This window comes from Mercenaria mercenaria, chromosome 3 (genome assembly GCF_021730395.1).
Source record: "Mercenaria mercenaria strain notata chromosome 3, MADL_Memer_1, whole genome shotgun sequence".
NCBI lineage: Eukaryota > Metazoa > Mollusca > Bivalvia > Venerida > Veneridae > Mercenaria > Mercenaria mercenaria.
The window spans coordinates 46,206,382-46,226,144 of record NC_069363.1 but is presented as its reverse complement, the minus strand read 5'-3'; the positions used below and the strand labels follow the sequence as shown (position 1 = coordinate 46,226,144).

At 33.7% G+C, this 19,763-nt stretch overlaps 1 protein-coding gene across 2 annotated transcripts in view; it reads right to left on the bottom strand.

Moving 5' to 3' along the window:
• The window catches only part of LOC123524947 (choline transporter-like protein 1), a 52,316-nt gene extending 33,092 nt beyond the window's left edge, over positions 1–19,224 (bottom strand). The window contains exons 1-2 of one of the 2 annotated variants that reach the window (XM_045303581.2): positions 19,096–19,224; positions 10,316–10,420 (exon numbers count right to left, since the gene is read on the bottom strand). In XM_045303581.2, the coding sequence (XP_045159516.2) occupies positions 10,316–10,420; positions 19,096–19,134 (144 nt within the window). In that variant the 5' untranslated portion in view covers positions 19,135–19,224. Of the gene's footprint in view, positions 1–10,315; positions 10,421–19,080 lie in introns of both variants that reach the window. The other variant, XM_045303580.2, reaches the window with a different exon arrangement.
• Positions 19,225–19,763: the final 539 nt, after the last annotated feature.

Genomic DNA, 19,763 nt, shown 5'->3' with positions numbered 1-19,763 from the left:
CGGCCAGAAAATGGTTAAAATGTCATTAATAAGCAGAAAGAAACGAATGTTTCTCATTGCAGAGCTGGTGCAGTCGTTCTGCGCAGGCGTGGAATTATTATCTATTGGAGCGCACGGCAAAATTCTCATTTTTTTGCATGTCCGCACGCATTTAGTGTATCAAATGCATAATATACTGACTAGAGGTTAGGGTTAGTATCACCATGGTTACAAAATAGATACATTTAAGATGTTTTCTTTCAAATTTAGTTAATCCGGTATATACCGGAGTCTGTAATATATCACAGGTGCACCAACTCTGTATTTAGTCACAGCCGAAACGGGAACGCGGTAATGACGTCACCGTGACACCGGCTTCCCATAAATTTTGCGACGTATGATATTCACTGTTATAGGTATGGTGACACTAAATGTAGACTTTTTCAAGTGAATGGGTTCTCCTGAATTCTTGTGAGTAGGGAATAGTTTCTTTGTGACAAATAAATGATGCATAATATTTTTAGCTAAATCCAATTTCTTTGAGCTCGCTTTGAGGCTTTGCCTTATTTCATATTAGCGAGCTCGAGAATCGAGCTTTACGGTAACGCAAGTATACTTCCACACTTGGTGATGGATTTTAAAAGTTTCGTCGGAAGTTCTTAAAAAGCGCACCCTAACGGATAGGTGCTCACAGGAAGTACTTCTTTCCGGAGTGAATACAGAACTTTATTCAATTGCTAAAATATATTCATCACTTAACAATAATGAAAGAATGCTTTCCAGTTGTTTGAAAAAAATATTATTTTCATTTAAAAGATCAGGCATCGGCCAGAAAATGGTAAAAATGTCATTAATAAGCAGAAAGAAACGGGAACGCGGTAATGACGTCACCGTGACACCGGCTTCCCATAATTTTTGCAACGTATGATATTCACTGTTACAGGTATGGTGACACTAAATGTAGACTTTTTCAAGTGAATGGGTTCTCCTGAATTCTTGTGAGTAGGGAATAGTTTCTGTGTGACAAATAAATGATGCATAATATTTTTAGCTAAATCCAATTTCTTTGAGCTCGCTTTGAGGCTTTGCCTTATTTCATAATTTCTTTGAGCTCGCTTTGAGGCTTTGCCTTATTTCATAACATGAAATAAGGCAAAGCCTCAAAGCGAGCTCAGAGAAATCGGATTTAGCTAAAAATATTATGCATCATTTATTTGTCACACAGAAACTATTCCCTACTCACAAGAATTCAGGAGAACCCATTCACTTGAAAAAGTCTACATTTAGTGTCACCATACCTGTAACAGTGAATATCATACGTTGCAAAAATTATGGGAGGCCGGTGTCACGGTGACGTCATTACCGCGTTCCCGTTTCTTTCTGCTTATTAATGACATTTTAACCATTTTCTGGCCGATGCTTGATCTTTTAAATGAAAATAATATTTTTTTTTCAAACAACTGGAAAGCATTCTTTCATTATTGTTGTGATGATTATTTTTTAGCAGTTGAATGAAGTTCTGTATTTACTCCGGAAAGAGGTACTTCCTGTGAGCACCTATCCGTTAGGGTGCGCTTTTTAAGAACTTCCGACGAAACTTTTCAAATCCATCACCAAGTGTGGAAGTATACTTGCGTTACCGTAAAGCTCGATTCTCGAGCTCGCTAATATGAAATAAGGCAAAGCCTCAAAGCGAGCTCAAAGAAATCGGATTTAGCTAAAAATATTATGCATCATTTATTTGTCACACAGAAACTATTCCCTACTCACAAGAATTCAGGAGAACCCATTCACTTGAAAAAGTCTACATTTAGTGTCACCATACCTGTAACAGTGAATATCATACGTTGCAAAAATTATGGGAGGCCGGTGTCACGGTGACGTCATTACCGCGTTCCCGTTTCTTTCTGCTTATTAATGACATTTTAACCATTTTCTGGCCGATGCTTGATCTTTTAAATGAAAATAATATTTTTTTCAAACAACTGGAAAGCATTCTTTCATTATTGTTAAGTGATGAATATTTTTTAGCAGTTGAATGAAGTTCTGTATTTACTCCGGAAAGAAGTACTTCCTATGAGCACCTATCCGTTAGGGTGCGCTTTTTAAGAACTTCCGACGAAACTTTTCAAATCCATCACCAAGTGTGGAAGTATACTTGCGTTACCGTAAAGCTCGATTCTCGAGCTCGCTATTAATTATAGGGGATCGATCCCTCTACGGTAACATGCGATATACCGAATGAGATATATACTATCGAATTAAAAAATGTGTCCTTCCGGCACGTGCACAGAACGTCTGACTTCGGATTTTTTGGAAGAATACGCTTTTTCCTTGTGCCTAATAAGCGTCCACATAACTTGTCCGAACCGCAACGTCTTGCACATCAGTACAAATATGGGCAGTGTTGTTTTTATTCCAAAATCTACCTTTAAAATGATACGGAATCGATGCTGTCATTAGACAGTTCTTTTCAAATCTTATGTGATGAGCTGAAGTCTGATCGATTCCCGATTGAGGCAGTGCATTATTTCATATTAATGTATTATCGGTCTTAGTATTTCCGTGACTGAGACATTGAAAAGTATGTACAAGAAATGTTAAGACAAAGACAATAATTTCATGACTGCGACAACACTCGCTTTAATTGTTGCCGATTTTCCCGTAAAAAATTGGCGAGGTTATGTTTTCTCTTGCAATCGACTTCTTATGCAACTTAAATTTGTTTCCAATAGGTTGCGCCGCAAAATCGTGACAATGTTGTTTTGGCAATCCTTTTAAACAGCAGCTGTGTATTTTCTTTACGGGATATCAATGTTAACAAGTCCGGCTACGTCCCTGTAGTCTGATTAAACATGACCCTGTAAACCACTCAACTAGCGAGCATTGACCTTGAAACGTTTTTACGTAAATAATACAACAGATGTCACAGTTTAGGGGAAAAGGTTATAGGGACGCTTAACTCTGTTATCATTTATCATGATTTTGCATATTTAAACAAGAACGATGTCAAGATCGCAAGTTACATGCCCACTGATGCTTGAATACCACATAAAGTGAAACAAGACGAATTTTTGATGCAAGACATTAAAGAAGCCGCATTTTCTTTGTTCCTTAAAATGCCTTAGACATAGAAATATAGAAGCTGTCTATGATGAAGTAAAATGCTTAGTAGAATAAATGATTATAAAATTGCACCACGTAAAACTATAATTGGTGCACGGTGATATATCATCAATACTTCAGATTTATACTTCATTTATTCAAGACAGGTGAAAATATCAGCCAATTATCCTTCTGCATGCCATACAATATCTTAGGAATTGTTTTACATACAAACTATAGATGCCAAGCTCGACAGGTGTCAAAAGGACTAACAGCACCAAGTTTTCATATTAACCACTATTTAAGGTATGACTTTGACCTTTTAGAAAGGGGTTTCTGTAAGGAAGTTTAGTTTAATCTAACTCTTTCTGTCCAAAAATTATTTTAACCAGAGTTATGTTTTGAACCCATGTGCACACCGGGACAGCAGCTACTAGCAACAAAATGTACAAAAAATGTAAATTTATACCAGTGCATCACTGAAAAGAAACGGTAACTATGATAACTGTTAGTAAAAAGAACTTTTATTCAGTTAGCAGACGCCTTAAGATGTGAAATATAACTTGATTATAATTTTTTGCACGGATCGAAAATCTCGATTTAAGGTTTTTAAATCATTAATACCGACTTCAGCTAATTTCGACCAAAAGCTTTATGGTGGTCATTCAGGAGATTATCTTCGATGGAATATTAGGGATTTACATCTCTATAATTTGTCATACACGAAGAGTTAAAAATTACCGATAAAAATCTGATAAATTGGTACCTATTTTGCAAAAGTCACACATATACTCCTTTCATTCCAAAACAAAGAAAATTATTTTTCATTTAAATCATAGTTATCACAGTAACTTTGAATCCAAGTTTTGCAAAGTAAATGTACTGAGCTCCAGATTTCGGCTAAAAATGATCTTACTTTAAATAGTTTGGTGTTATGATGAACGTCAGAAAATGAGTTTTTCGTTCTAAACTATCTTAAAAAAATAAAGAACATCATTTCCTTTTAAATATACCCTAATTACGTCTTAACACTTTATATTGTAAAACATCTAATCCCTTTTCAAAATTTGAATCCATTGTTAAAATATTCATTCTGCCGATGTCCAACTCTTAACTCGACACCATTCAATATCTGTTTAATATTATTCTTAAATATCATTCTTTTATATGAAAAAACAAACAAACAAAACAAAACAAAAAATATATATTTAGCAGTACTTGTAATCCTTGCTGCTAGGGATACATTGTTGAATATATTTACTAATTATGTTCTTACACATGGATCGAAATGGACTTCTTATCTTATTATGCACTGTGCTATTAGATACATGTAAGACTTACTGATACCTATGCCCTTCCATAGGATACCAAAGTAACATAATGCACTTTGAATAGTTTATACATTTTCATTAATCTAACCAATAAGAAGACTATTTGACATGTTTTCATTTCAGTATCATAGTTTTTACATAATTGTAATTGAAGATTAAGGGCAACTCAGACCATTTTTGGTGTATTATTGAAACTAGCCAGATTAGTAACACAAAACTGAATCTCAACTCATGAACACACGCTGGCCACCTGTTAACTACTAATTAACTTTGATAATGTGGCAGTTGACCTCAATACAATCGACACTGTTTATTTTCCAATACAGGTAAATCCAATGATTGCTTTATAATAGATCTATGACAGATTATCTTTGAACACCCCTGAATTTATTGGACTCAACTGCCACATTATCAAAGCTTATTAGTAAATGCTGATTTAGATATCTATCCACAGGAGAAATTTATTGCAGTGTCATGGTTCCCGGTAATAACTGTTCGTAAAGTAGGGGAGCAGATAAATTCGAAAACCAGTCTGTTATAGACTTGCATTCTTACATGTATTTTTGTTAGAGAGAAAGAATTTCAATCGCTAATTTTGCGCGAAGAAAATTACTTCAAATATTCTATAACCTTATAAATATATTTACATTTTTCACTTAAGTTAATTTATGAAGTAGAAATATGAAAAAAATCACGGAAATAACTATCAAATAAATCGAATAAAGTGATTAAGTAGAGGACCCTTGACAAGTCTACAAAAATGGGGAAAAGTTCTTTTACGATTGTTGCTTACAATTTATTGTTATAATTAGGATTATATTCCTGCATAAAAAAGAAATTGAATGATTTAGAAAAAAATCAATTTAATTTTTTTTACTAGACTGGCTCCCGTCCCTATGTTTGTTCTTATTTACATATATCAGTTTTCGCCATTAAGAGGGAAGTAACTCCAGAAGGTTGTTTCTACATTGAGATTTTTTATTGCCCCTGGCTCCGAACATAGGGGCTGTATGGTTCAGCCATCAGATAAAATTGTGCTATTTTAGAGGCGTAAAATTTTCTTACAAAATGTTTCCAGTATTTATATAAAAATAACCATGCAGCCAGGGAGCCAGGCTATTTTTTTACATTCAAATTTCATTAAATCATTTCGTGTTATGTACAATTTTATATTCAAAACATAACTGGTAACACAACAGCTGATCCTAAATTGATGATGTCATCTCCAGAGGAGAAATTTTTAAGCGTACCTACTGGAAGCCGTCTCCGGGCGGCTAAAAGATACACGGCCGCATTAGATAATGCACACTTTAAGCTATGAAACGTGCATGCACTCTGCACTTTTACATACCATCATGGCGGGTATTTATAAAGCAAACCAAAATGTAGGTTTTAAAGTAAAATTTTAATGTTTTTATGTATATTTTACATCATAATTATTTTAATCATAATCTAGGAAACTTTGACAAAAAAAATAAGACTGAAAAGGAGGGACCGAAAAGTGGGGGATATAAGATAAGATAAGAACAGAGCTCCAGATAAGATGCGTATTTGCGTAAATACGTTTTGAAATTTACAAAAAACGCATTTAAAATCAAACCTACGCGTACTGATACGCATTGAAAAAACGGGATACGTATTTTACTCGATTTAAGTGCGTAATCCAATTTTATCATAAATCAAGCACATCCTTTTTGTAATCGAGTACAACAAACAAAATGGTGTCTCATAAAAAAGCAAACGCAAACGATATCGTAAAATAATGCCATTTTCTTCTTCAAGTATATTAGTGTGTGACAGGAGATGACTCGGACAATGCCTATCGCTAAGCATGTGATCTATGATATATAATGGGTAACTGTTGAAAAAGCCGAAGCACATACATGCTGGTGTTTCTGAAAAAAACATTGACAGTCAAAGTATCACTGGCTGTTGATATATCGCAGTGGTCAGTAACTGAAATTAAGATGTAATGTATGCAGTAAACTAAATCTTAAAACTATTTGAATGAAGGCTCAAAAATATTCAGGAAAACAGCATTGGTCAACAAAGGCACTTCAGCGGAGCACATGAATATCAGAAAATTATAAATACAAACAGTTATTATTATTACCCTTTTAAATGATTTCGAATTCTGAAAAACCATTTAGAATTCTAAAATACCCTTTTGAAAAAACATCTAGGAGTAAAATACCATTTGAAAAAAAAACTAGGGGGTAAAATACCCTTTAACCTAAAATCTTATCTGGAGCTCTGTAAGAACTTTATTTTCTGAAGGTTACATACCAAGCGTACAAATACAACTATCACACAACATATTTCCAGTATGGCCTTAAATAAAATTTCATATACATGCATACATTTACACAATCATACAGTCAATTTATAATCAAACATTTATACAAAAATACACATATCAGAATCACTTAAATGTTTCTTCGACAAACACGTCTCAAATTATAGAAGTCTTAAAAAGCAAATTGTACGGAAGAGCATTAATGCCAGGTTTAATATTTATCAAGTTAACTCGAAATTTAATATCTCGAAATTTCGAGTTACGTATCGTATCTCGAAATTTTCGAGTTACGTATCGTATCTCGAAATTTCGAGTTACGTATCTTGCCCTTTTATCCGTAAATTTGAACGTTTGTCCGTCTGTCAAAGGCCAAAAAATGTAATGGTCGGCTTTTGACTCTTTGAAATGGAATCCCATATATTGTACCCGACATGTAGGGACTTGAACCTATACTACCATACATCAATGTATGACCTACCATAGCCTCTAGAGCTACTCCAGGTTTCAAACTGTACCCAGGATATATACCTTCATTTACATGTATAGTATGTTCAGGTGGTAGGGGCTCGAACTAGGTCGAAAACCTTCCAGATATGGTCAAATAGTGAAATATTCTAAGTTTGAATACTTCCCGGTCACCTTCTATGACCTCTCCTCAAAATCTAGATCTGTCCAAGTACCCGATCTTGGTCAGACTCATAACTACACGTTCATGTAGGGTTACCTCTATATTTCATTGCCATATGGGCTCAAACTAGGTCGAAAACCTTCCAGACTTAAACATGGTTTAAATAGTGATATTTTTTTATGAGCAAAGGCTGCCAGGTCATCTTGATTATATGACCCTGTAGGGCTACCCGATGGATACACCAGGTACCTAATCTTGGCCCGGACCTATACACCAACGTAAACTATTTCAGTTAGTAACTCGAAATTTGGAGTTAATAAATAACATACACCTGTCACTAATTTTCTTCCGTGAAATTGTACGTATAACAATAGTAACCATGTTTTAAAAGAAGTCTAGCATTTGATTGTCACAATCCCCGCATACGGGAATTTGATGCTCACCAGAATTTACATTAAAATACATATGTAACAATACCTGCATGTATATAACAGAAAAGTTGCCATAATTTGTAACCGCATAAGCTGGACAAGGTTATCAAAACGATAACAAATATTCGGGCTTTAAAAATTCAAACCCTTGCGACATATTTTATGAAAATCTACCTATTGCAAACCTGGCGCAAAAATTTACCACGCGTCACAAAGATTAATTCACAACAATTAAGACGTGCAATCCCATGAAATATTATACATGTTCCAGATTTGGATTATAAGATTTAAAATACAATTATTATTATTATTGTTAACCGAATTATTCAACATTCACGCTCATTTGAAAACAAATAGCATTAATGCAACAAGATTCTTATTACAAGTAATGCATTGCTAAAAACTATTGTAGCAAGAGAAAACTCTATAAAGCACGCTTGAACGCAGACATGTTATTATGAAGGTTTATGTAAGAAGGAAGTGAACCATTTTTTGAAATCGCCAAGGGATACGAAATGACCAAAATGGGGACGAGTTGACTGGGGGACGAGTTGACTAGGGAACGAGTTAACTGTAAATCGTTTACGGGAGATCACTCCGTATCAGAGTGGCAGAGTTGGCAGGTTGTCGCAGTTTCACTACCGAGGGGATTCAGGTTTATGACGTGAGCTATTTCCACAGGAGCCTTGCAACGGATGATCATACTGTCTAGCAATACAGCTCAGAGCACCTGCATACCCCTTACGAAAATATTATCTATTCCATTCGAAAACCTGAGGAATTTTTCATCCACCGATCAAATTGTACAGTTTTAATCAGCTGTTAAATGACCTTCACCACAGATATTTACAGGAAGCAAAGGTGAAATCAATACCGGCCTGCGGCCGGAAAAGGAGCCAACCCAAGACAGAATAATCTGACACGAAACTCCCAGAAATATAATTATTCTGCATGTCCAACTGATGTCGATGATATATACCAAGTTTCATCTGAATTAGATAGAAGCTTTAAAAGGCGTCGAGCGCACAAATGAGAAATCTAGTTGTAATATTGTGAAGTAAAAACAGAGGCATAACACTTGTAAGTCCCGACAATATGCACATGCTGACTTCATGTTAACGATGTGCATTAAGTTTCAATTGAGTTCGAAGAGTACAGTACACAAGGTACATATATAGTAACTGTTGTAATATTGTTAACCCTTATCATGCTTGATACGATTGTTTCTGCCTTTGTGACCAGTGTAGATCATGATCAGCCTGCACATCCGTGCAGTCTGATCAAGATCTGCACTGTTCGCCATTCAGTCAGTATCTTTTTGGTAAACACCCCTTTCAACAGTTAATGGTACCGTCCAAATTGAAAGCTGGACAACTTCATTATAGAAATTTGGCAGGGTAAGGGTTGAGTCCAAAAGGCGGCATAACTCAAGAAAACATAAACAGTTATAAAAGTCCCAAGAATACGCACATGTCCACTTCATGAAAACGACATATATCAAGTTACATTTGAAATGGATGAAAACTGCAGATGGAGTTCAGTGCACGAAGTATTATTTTAGTTGTACATGTATTATTGTTAAGTAAAAAAAAACGAGGCATAACTAAAAAGATAATCGGATATAAAAATCCACACAATATGCCAACTTGATGCTAATGATGTTTATCAAGTTTCATTTATTTGATGGGGGCTGTAGGAGCACACAACGTACAGAAGAGTCTCTGATAATGATGTAGTTGTAAATACAGTTATGTTAAAAAAAAAAGGGACAAAAAAGTTGAGTACGAGCACAATAGACGAAGGGACAGTTTAATACCAAAACGCCTCCAACGAGATATCTGATCTTTGTGATAGGGGTCTGAGTATTGCACATGATATGTAAAAAATCAAGACATTTGAAGGTACATCCATGCATAGAAAACTACAGACCAGAAAAATACCGAAAACTCCTTAACTTTTAAGCGTGACCTTAATCTTCAAGCTTGAGCTCTGAGTCTAGCATGCGATACATTTTTTTTTGTTATGATAACTGTTCGTTTCAAGTTACTTTACCCATATATATAAAGTAAAATTATTAACCGGACAAAAATGACATATTAGAATTGACTTCTTAGGGTGACATTGACCTTTAAGATAGGGATATGAGTCTGGCACGCAACACTTCGTCTCATTTTGTGAGCATTTTTGCGAATCCACGATAAAGTACAGAGTTATGGACCAGAAACAAAACTGAACCTGTTAACTTTTCGCCTCCAAGTGTGACCTTCAACGTAGAGTAAGAGGTCTGGGTCTTGAGCGCGACATCTTGTCTTACTAAAGGAAACATGTGCCATGTTATATGATAATTTCCTTGATGAATGAGTTATAGACATGACACTTAGTGTGACGGACGGACAGACGGACGTACGGACGTAGTCCATTTCTATGTCTTCCTTTGAAAAAGGCGGGGGAAATTAAAAGAACATGATATGTTTTTTTAAAGGAGAGAAAAGTACAAAAAATGTCAACTACAACGAGGGTTCCCTTTAACGTGAAAGTTACTCACAATGCCACATATGAAAGCAACGAAGATTATGAGAAAGATGACGTCACGACATTCTCTCTGCTCCAAGGGTCCATAGAATTCATCCTGATCATCATCGCTGGGCGCCTGGAAGTATATAAGCAGACGTAAAAATATTCTTTGATCTTTTTTTGTAGTAAAAGGCATATTTATATTGTATCTTTTAAGTGTAAGGTAAAGTTGAAATATGGCAGATGACAGACGATGGGCCGCCCTTTTTTTTACCTTAGTGTCAAACATAAGGCATTTGTAGAATAATTTAAGATTCATGTACCTCTTTTCAGCGGCAATTTTATATTTAGTATACTATTTGTCTTCAGAATATATACCGAATCATTCAGAACAAGATGGACAGGCTTTCTGAATAGGTTTATGTATTTGGAAATATACAGGAATATAGGAATAATTGGACAAACAATAAACAGAACAACGATTTCGGGAAAGTACAACAGATCGAGGATTGATAACCCTGCCATTGTTTATACATTGATTCCACGTAAGACTGTCTAATTCCAAATTGCACTTTGGTGAAAAATCAAGTTTTATCTAGTAGTTTAATATAACCGTGTTGAGTTGAAAGTACAAAGCCTTTATGGTATGACCCACCTAATGGTGAATATGTCAAATGTTCCAAAACAATGTTACAGCAGTATACTGTTTCCAGTGAGAGACTTGAATGCAAAATTTAAACAACTTTTACTGTGTCGTTTTTTACATATTTTCTATAGCTCAAGTAGAGACAAATTTCAAAGTGATGGCCACTGTCAAAAACGTTTGCAGAGAATTCATTATACCATTAATTTTGATAAAAGAAACGTCAAATTATTGGTAAACAATTGTAAAACACAAAATATAACTGTGAATATCATTTCTTTCTATATAGGGTGCATCAAATAAAAGGATTTAATGAGACAGAACTGTAACATTGAAAAATTAACGTTGAATCCTGTGGGACTGTTTTAAATTTTGCTCACTTCATTCAAAAATAACCTTGGGGCAGAAGTAAAACCTACCTATATTTCTTCCACAATATGTAATCCAAAAAGTGAAGGCAAAATAGAGAACTTTTACCGCGCGTAACTCAGTATTTTTAAAGATGTCTAACTCTATTCCCTTCTGTTTCAGAGGTAAATTCACTTTGAACAGCAAGAAATCACTTTTATTAAATGAAAAATGTTTCACCTTTGTACAATAAATCAACAATAAGTCTTCAAAAAAAGTAAAAACTTACTAGAAAACAGGGCTAGACACTAACTATTTTGGGCCACTGGTCCGAAGAGCAGTTTCCACTAAATTTTTAAATGAAACAGTTACTGGTCCTCCAAATATTTCACTGGTCCTTGTTGCTTTTCACTGGCCTCGGACCAGCGGACCAGTGTTAGTGTCAAGCCCTGGAAAAAAGGAATATAAGGGGAAAACTTGGACCCTGTAGGGCTTGAACCTATGCCTTCTGAAAAATTTAAGTCAAAGGAATTGAATACTCTTCAAAAGGACTGGAGGCACACTATTACAGCATGGGCGCACTATGCTAGTTGAAAATACATTTTTAAGGGTGTTATCAAATGACACTGAAAATTCCAAAACCAGATATGTTACTATCAAGCTCTTTGTAATACTGGACATTCATTTTGAGTATCAACTTCAAATGGAATAAAACATTTTATTTGTCATAGTAGTATAACAGATATTTTAAACTGTGTACGCATGTCTTTATTTTCCATTTCTATGTACATGTACATGTAACCTTGTGTTTATTAAGCTCTCAGCTTAAAGGAAGAAATCAAATTATCGAAGTCTACTGCAGGTCAAATAAGTTTGACATATCTGACATTTAATACAGTAACGTAAATTGTGGATTCTAAACAGTTTTAGCACCTTAAACATCATTATACAGTATTATCATTATTACAGTTCAATTTCAGTTATACGTGATGTTAATTCGTGTACTATGAGTGCATGCATCGATACTACATTAGGTATTTAGTAACGTGTCTAACACTATTAAACACATATTTACTTACTGCATAAATATGTTAATAATTAGTCATGTCTTCAAAAATTTGGAAGCCATATATAACGGCTTAAAAGTAAAAATTAATTTCTCCACGATTAATTTATACAAAGTTTTGGTTACAGATCCAAAGGTAACGTATCTGGATATTTCTCAAGAACATTATAAAATGGTGTCCATCTGTGCAATAACTATATACGACATTAAAGGTCTCTCAGTTGCCAGATGTGATTAAACTGTGTTTTACAGAGGTTTCACGTGTGAACTTTGTTATCTTTTTTTTATTGACAGTAACACTATCCTGTATTCAACTTATATTCTGTATGTGGTAACGTGGCACGTCTTACAAAGTGAAGTAAGTTGAAAATATCACAATTTATTTTATGCTTACTAATGAAATACTGTATGCACAAATTCATTCAGTTACTCAAGTCAGAAAATAAAGTTGTTATTAGAAATCTCGCTAAATACATTATTCAAGCTAATAAGAAAAGAAATGAATTATTGAATCCTGAAGCTAAGTATATATAGTATGTTTGCGTGTGTATGTGTTTTATAATTACATGAGTCAGTAAAATAGCTCTTAAAACGAGAAAATACGCTCTATTAAACTTTTGACCTTGCAGTTCATTCTCCACATCCTAACTATTTTATTTTTAGTTTGCAAATTGATAATTTTTCTTTCCACTGTGCCTGTGACAACAAGAGACATTAACTATTTAAACAAGTACTGATATAATGTAAGATCGTATGTGTAATAGAAAAAATATTGTTTGTAAAGACTTATCGATATAACATATATTTTGAAATGACCATGTACATTATGAATATTGTATGAATGTTTTTTACAACGAGGTACCTGTATATGTGTACAAGTTGAATAAACTATGTTCTGTTCTGTTCTGTTCATGAATCTTTCAGTGTTTACCCAGTATTTACGTAATTTTAACAAGTTAAATGATAACAATTAAAAAACCGTATTGGTTTGAGAATACCTCATAAAATAATTATAAAACTGATAGGTGTTGTTAGATTTTCTATGGCATGTCAAACGTTGCTAAATTATATATGTATGTTATTATTATTTATTATTGTATATTTGTTATTGTTATTCAATGTCTTGTCATTCATATTCTAAGTCTTACCTGTCAATACCATTGTTATTCTATATGTCGTTATTCTTATTGTATCTTTGATATTGTTATTCAATGTCGTGTCATTCATATTCTAAGTATTACCATTGTTATTGTATATGTCGTTATTCTTATTGTATGTTCGATATTCTTATGGTAAAAGTCATCATTGTTGTTCAATATCTGACGATTCTATTTACAAAACGTGTCATTCTTGTTCTATGTTATGTGATTGTATTTGTATAGCGTCGCTGTGCTATTTATATCGCGGTAAATCGCACATACAATAAGAATATCAAACTTACAAAAACAATAATGAATATACAACAATAACGTCTTTTACAATAAGAATATCGAACATACAATAAGAATAACGACATATAGAAAAACAGTGGTAACACTTAGAATATGAATGACACGACATTGAATAACAATATCAAAGATACAATAAGAATAACGAAATATAGAATAACAATTATGACTTTTACAATAAGAATATCGAACATACAATAAGAATAACGACATATACAATAACAACGGTAAGACTTAGAATATGAATGACACGACATTGAATAACAATATCAAAGATACAATAAGAATAACGAAATATAGAATAACAATTATGACTTTTACCATAAGAATATCGAACATACCATAAGAATAACGACATATACAATAACAATAGCAAATTTTAGAATATGAATGACACGACAATGAATAACAATAACAAACATACAATAATAATAACATACATATATAATTTAGCAACGTTTGACATGCCATGATTTTCCCCAAGAATGCATAAATTTGAAACAAGTTCTAAAACTGAATATACAACTAAGACATGCCATGTTCTTGTACACTCCCCGTTTCTGAAACATTTATTACATCCCTTTAGTGAATATCTAATATTAATTCCATCACGTATGCATTCATAAAGCACAGAATATATTCCAAATTTAAAATACCAGTTATAAATGTATCTAGTTTCACAGTCTAATTCCTTCTTTCTTTTTCATTCCATTTACTTAAAAATACAGTATTTAAGTGTTAGTGAAATGCTTATTAGCAACTCTCCAGTTCTGTGAGAAAAAAGTTGATTGCTGATTTTGAAATTATGCAGCAATCATTCAGTAACGCCATCGTAACATACTGTTTATCAAAGTTTAAAATCGTATCATAAATGTTAACTGTAAAGCGAGATAGTAATTCTTTATTTTTTAACTTCAATATACTTATATCTTATAAATTACTAATAAAGATAAGATTTTCAAATTTGTTTCACTTCCTATAGTAATTTAACAAATGAAGGTAACGTATTTGGTTAAAATTTTGGCGACAATATATGATTGATTGCATGAACAATAAGAAGCCTTAACAATGGATGCAGTATATTTTAATCAACGTTCAAGTCTTACAAAGTGAAGTAAGTTGAAAATATCACAATTTTTTTTATGCTAACTAATGAAATACTGTATTCTATCAGTTAAATACTTTTATATCTCATCACTCACACTGTGAAAATATGAAATCTATATTTTCACACTGTGAGAGATATAGCTCCGCCCCCTCATACATTGTGTATGAATTTTAAATTATTTGCTTAAAACAGGATGAAAATTGTCGTCGCACTTTGTTCTTTATAGTATATTTCTCGATTCAAATTATTTTACTTAATGAGAATTTCATAACGTTATGCAGCAAAAAATAAAATAAAATGGAACTTTATGTTGCGTGCGTCTTTCTAACGTCACAACACGTCTGACGTCATGTCTGTTTACGCGCGCCTGTTTCCCGCGCTGAGACTAAAAATTGTTGCAAAATGCACATCTCTACGTAATTGAGCATAAAATAAAAAGAAAATTTGCGCGAGTGAAAATGTGAACATTTTCTCACTTCGAGGTGAGATTTATTCCATATTCACTCTAAACAAACAAATATCCTCTATTTAGTATTGCAATGATTGAAAAATTATAACCATAAGTTGAACCAATCAATTACTAATTTTACTATTTTCAGCACATTTATGCTGATCACACCGCTATTTATGTAATACAGTTGATGCTTCATTATGAATTTTGGTAAACCATGCATTAACACAGTTTAAAAATAATAACAAGATTCGTAATACAATAAGTTAAGTCACGAAATATCAATGTATACACTTGCAAACTACTTTTGGATGTTAAACAAAGTACAAGCAACGCTGCTGTTTGTTGTGATTTGGTAGATACCCACTCTTTGTTAATAGTCCAAACTGTCAAGCACTGGTTTATGGTTTAAGATATTGCTAACTGACAATTTTATACTAGTCTAGTTGAAAAATATCAAAATGCATGATTAGATAATACCTTACGGGGCACCTAATGTAAAAAGTCTAAAGAAAGATTTTTCATATACCCGTTTGATATCAACAGCAATAATTTTATACCTGTTTTGAAGTTTACATCATCATGTAATAAAAAGAATATTACATTTTTGTCTTTCCACATTGAACTTATTTAATTCGTTGAATCACAGGTGTTTGAAGCTCAATCAATAAAATGTATATGAAGGTTAGATCTCATAGTATATTAGTTGGGTGGGATATGGTATATATGTATGTTTATATTAACTGAAAGAGCTTCAAGCGCCTGTGGTTGAATTTAAACTGATAAAATACCCGACACAGCCTCGCACTTGATTATTTTCTTCAACTTGTTGAATAAATTCTAAATGAAAAGACACTCTTCGCCTCAGCCAAGGCATTTTGCAACCTGGTGTTGCACAAATGAGTAAAAATAAACTTTCTTAAATTCCACTATCAATATTATATTTGGGTAAGATTGGCTTTTGTCTATATATTTCTGAATGGGCATCTTTATCTTAACATCGGTTGAAAAGTTACAGCCTCAAGAAGATATACCATTGTGGAGGCCTACGGACTCTACATACCAGAGCATAACAAACATGTGACAGCATGAATCTGCACAGTCTTAGTAATTCTTACATAAAAGCCAGCATTGATAATGCTTTTCCCCATCTAATTGCAAAAAAAAAAACAGTTAAATTGAAATGTTTTTGATGAATTTATTGGATGATTATCAAGGACAGTAAAAGTCAATAAAATGCCTGCACATGGCAAATAGTAAAACAAAAAAGCACACAGAACTCTGAACATTTCGAATTCAGAATATATATTTTTACTTATTCAAAGAATATGTGCCATTTTCCTTTTATTCAGCACTGTTTTCATAAAAAAAATATGCCATATATTGAGAAAAAATGCAAACGTCTTGTAAAATATTACAAAAAACATTAACATTCAGAATAATATATAACAAGAAAACTAACTGAAGAACTCCTATGTTAACATAATAAACTGTACATCAATTCTACATAAGAATGACAAAATAGCAACTGCTAGGCACCAAAAAAATAATTTCTTTGCTTTTAAGTACAAGTAGATCTACATGTGTACTTTATATGTTCTTGAAACTATCCGTAATATGAATGTAGTTGCCGTTGATCCTGATCAGAAATAGTGTTTCAGAAAATTTAGTCTAAATGAAATTGGTTTTTAAATGGCAGTTTCAAAATTACTACAAACTGTCAGTTTTTTCAAATACATATACATTTTGAAGTTAACTTATTCAAAAGTGATCTTTCTGTGAGGTAACGGACTCTACATAAACTCAAAACAGTTAAAGGCTGGCTTACTTCTGTTCAAACCAAGCCGATATTCTACAAATATAACATACTTATACAAGCATATGAATCCCTTTATTACCTATAATGCTTCAATTCCACACCAATTTAGTCAGATTAAGATAAATATTGAGAAATTTTGAAAATATTTTGGACTATGAACATTAATCTGTTCATTGTGTAGAATTTATTCTTGCATAATCTGCTTTTATTGCCACTTTTCGGGGGTGTTTTAACAAGAGAGAAAACGCGTGTTAACAGAGAGATTCTCATGCTCATTGTGCTGTTATAACACCATTTTATATATCATGCGCGTTCAATGGCAAAGCGTAAACGTATTATGGCCCCAAAACAGATGTTTCAAAAGGAAATGACGTCAACGTGTAAAAAAAAATAGACTTTACCGCGCATTTCATGGACATTTAATGATGTTGAGGGACAATATTATATATTCATTTACTTTGTTTTTACTATACGTGTTTTATACTAGAATAGCGTTAGCGCATGTTCTTTTCTTGTTATAACATGTTTAGAATCCATCGGAAATTGTTGGTACCCTCGCCCTTACGGGCCCAGGTACTAACCAATCCTTCGGGATTCTGCAAATGTTATAACATGAAAAACCATGCGTTATCCCTACATTCTCAATGAATAAAATGATCATCAACCAAAGTTATCTTAAACTTTTTCATAATTTCTATAATCCATCAGAAAATTACAGATGTCCGAGTACTGGTCAAAACGGCCACTTTCATATACCCCAAAACTAAAGGTGCCCCAATTTAAATACGGTAACCAGATAAGTGATCCGTTGTTTTCTGTACCAAATGTGTTTAAACTTTAAAGAATAGATGTTTATTATAAATAGAATGGAAAAAGATCTGCAGGGCAGTAAATAAATTCTCTAGAAAAAAATTCAGTAAAATAAGTGTCCGCCTACTGGTCCGGTCTGTCTAGTGTTACAAACAGTAGTTTTTTACTTAAATAGTCGCACTGCATTAAAATGTAGTCCAACTCGTGACGTAATTACAGTACTGGCTAGCGACCACCAAATCCGGACGACCACCAAACTAGACAGTTCCGTAAATGCTTTATTTCGGTATTTAACCTTGCTCATCTGCTTACGATCAAATGGGCGCTTGCTTTTCAACAACACAGAGAAGTTACAACGGTTAACTTTAAGTATTTTACAATAAATCTTACATTTCATTTCGTCTGCACTCACGAAGCATGTTTACATGTTGGGGGAAGTCGGAAGTGGCGTGATGCGCATATATGGTCCGGAAACATGGTACTGTTAGACCTTAAAACAACGTGATTCGGTGGCCCTTCGTTCGGGCCTCGAAAAAAGTACTTGACCTAATTTTAGAAGTAAACAAGTTAGCTCTTTAGTTGGGAGGAGAACCTAGCTTTGTTCACGTGAAATATCAACCATTAGATATATCTATTTCCTGAGTTATCGTGAAAAATATTACAAAAGTGTCCGGTTGTAGGACGCTAGCCAGTATCACTTTCATTTCATTTCATGGATGGACCGTCAGGGGAGGTAACTAGAGTGACGGATTGAGACTAAGACCAATGGCAATGTAGCCAACGCTGGAGTAGTAATGACGCGCTTTTGTTTGTTATTTACACTAATACACGACTTACTGTATGACCAATCGTATTTATGTCGGTTTATCATAAGCTGAATGTGACCCGTAATATTTTCAACATTTCTTTTTATTTTCGTAAAACTGTAGGGCCAGTAGATCTACATAGATCTACGTGGGTCATTGCAATGCCCGTGATACAGTTCTGACATATGATATGATAGAACATGTCTAAGTTTAACTCCACGCGAGATTCTAGTTTGAAGTTTCTTGTTTTTACTTCTTTAAAGAATAGATCTATGTCAGATTGCATTACAACCATACCTTGAATGGGCGTACCTTTGTATCACTTCTGCAGCAACACTTTAAACAACCCATGTCCAACTACTACCTGCCCGAAAATAAAAGAGTTTGTGTTGACTAGTTTATCCGGCTTAGGACTTTATAAAGATCTCGTGAAAGTACGTCATCATTTTATGACGTCACTACTGGTACGATCTAACAGAAAAGTCTTCTCTAGACTACAAGATGAAGATCATCAGCATTGATGAGAGAGAATGAAATCATGTCGGGAGGACAACTCTAGGACAGAGTAAAACATGAAAATTAAAATTTGGTCTAGACCTATAAACTCTCGACCTTGTTCTATGGAACGCCAGGGCTGCCTTATTTGCCTATTTTGTGGAACGTTAAATATTACATACAATCATTATAGATCTAGCCTCTATGTTAACTAGAGCGGGTTCGGGGTTATTCGGCCGTTTAAGCAATATAATACTGTAAATAAAACATTCTAGATCTACTTTCGATTTCGCATTCGAGTTAGTCTATATATAGATCAGACTGTCCCACACATTTTGAGAGGTAAACTATAGTGAAAACATTGTCAGAAATGATAACCAGTCAAGGTCATTACTGTCAAGTGTGATCGGCACACGTCGGCCGCTTTTGATGCTGCTCGGCCACATCGTCGGGTTTAATCGGCCGTCTCAAAGTTTTTAAAAAAC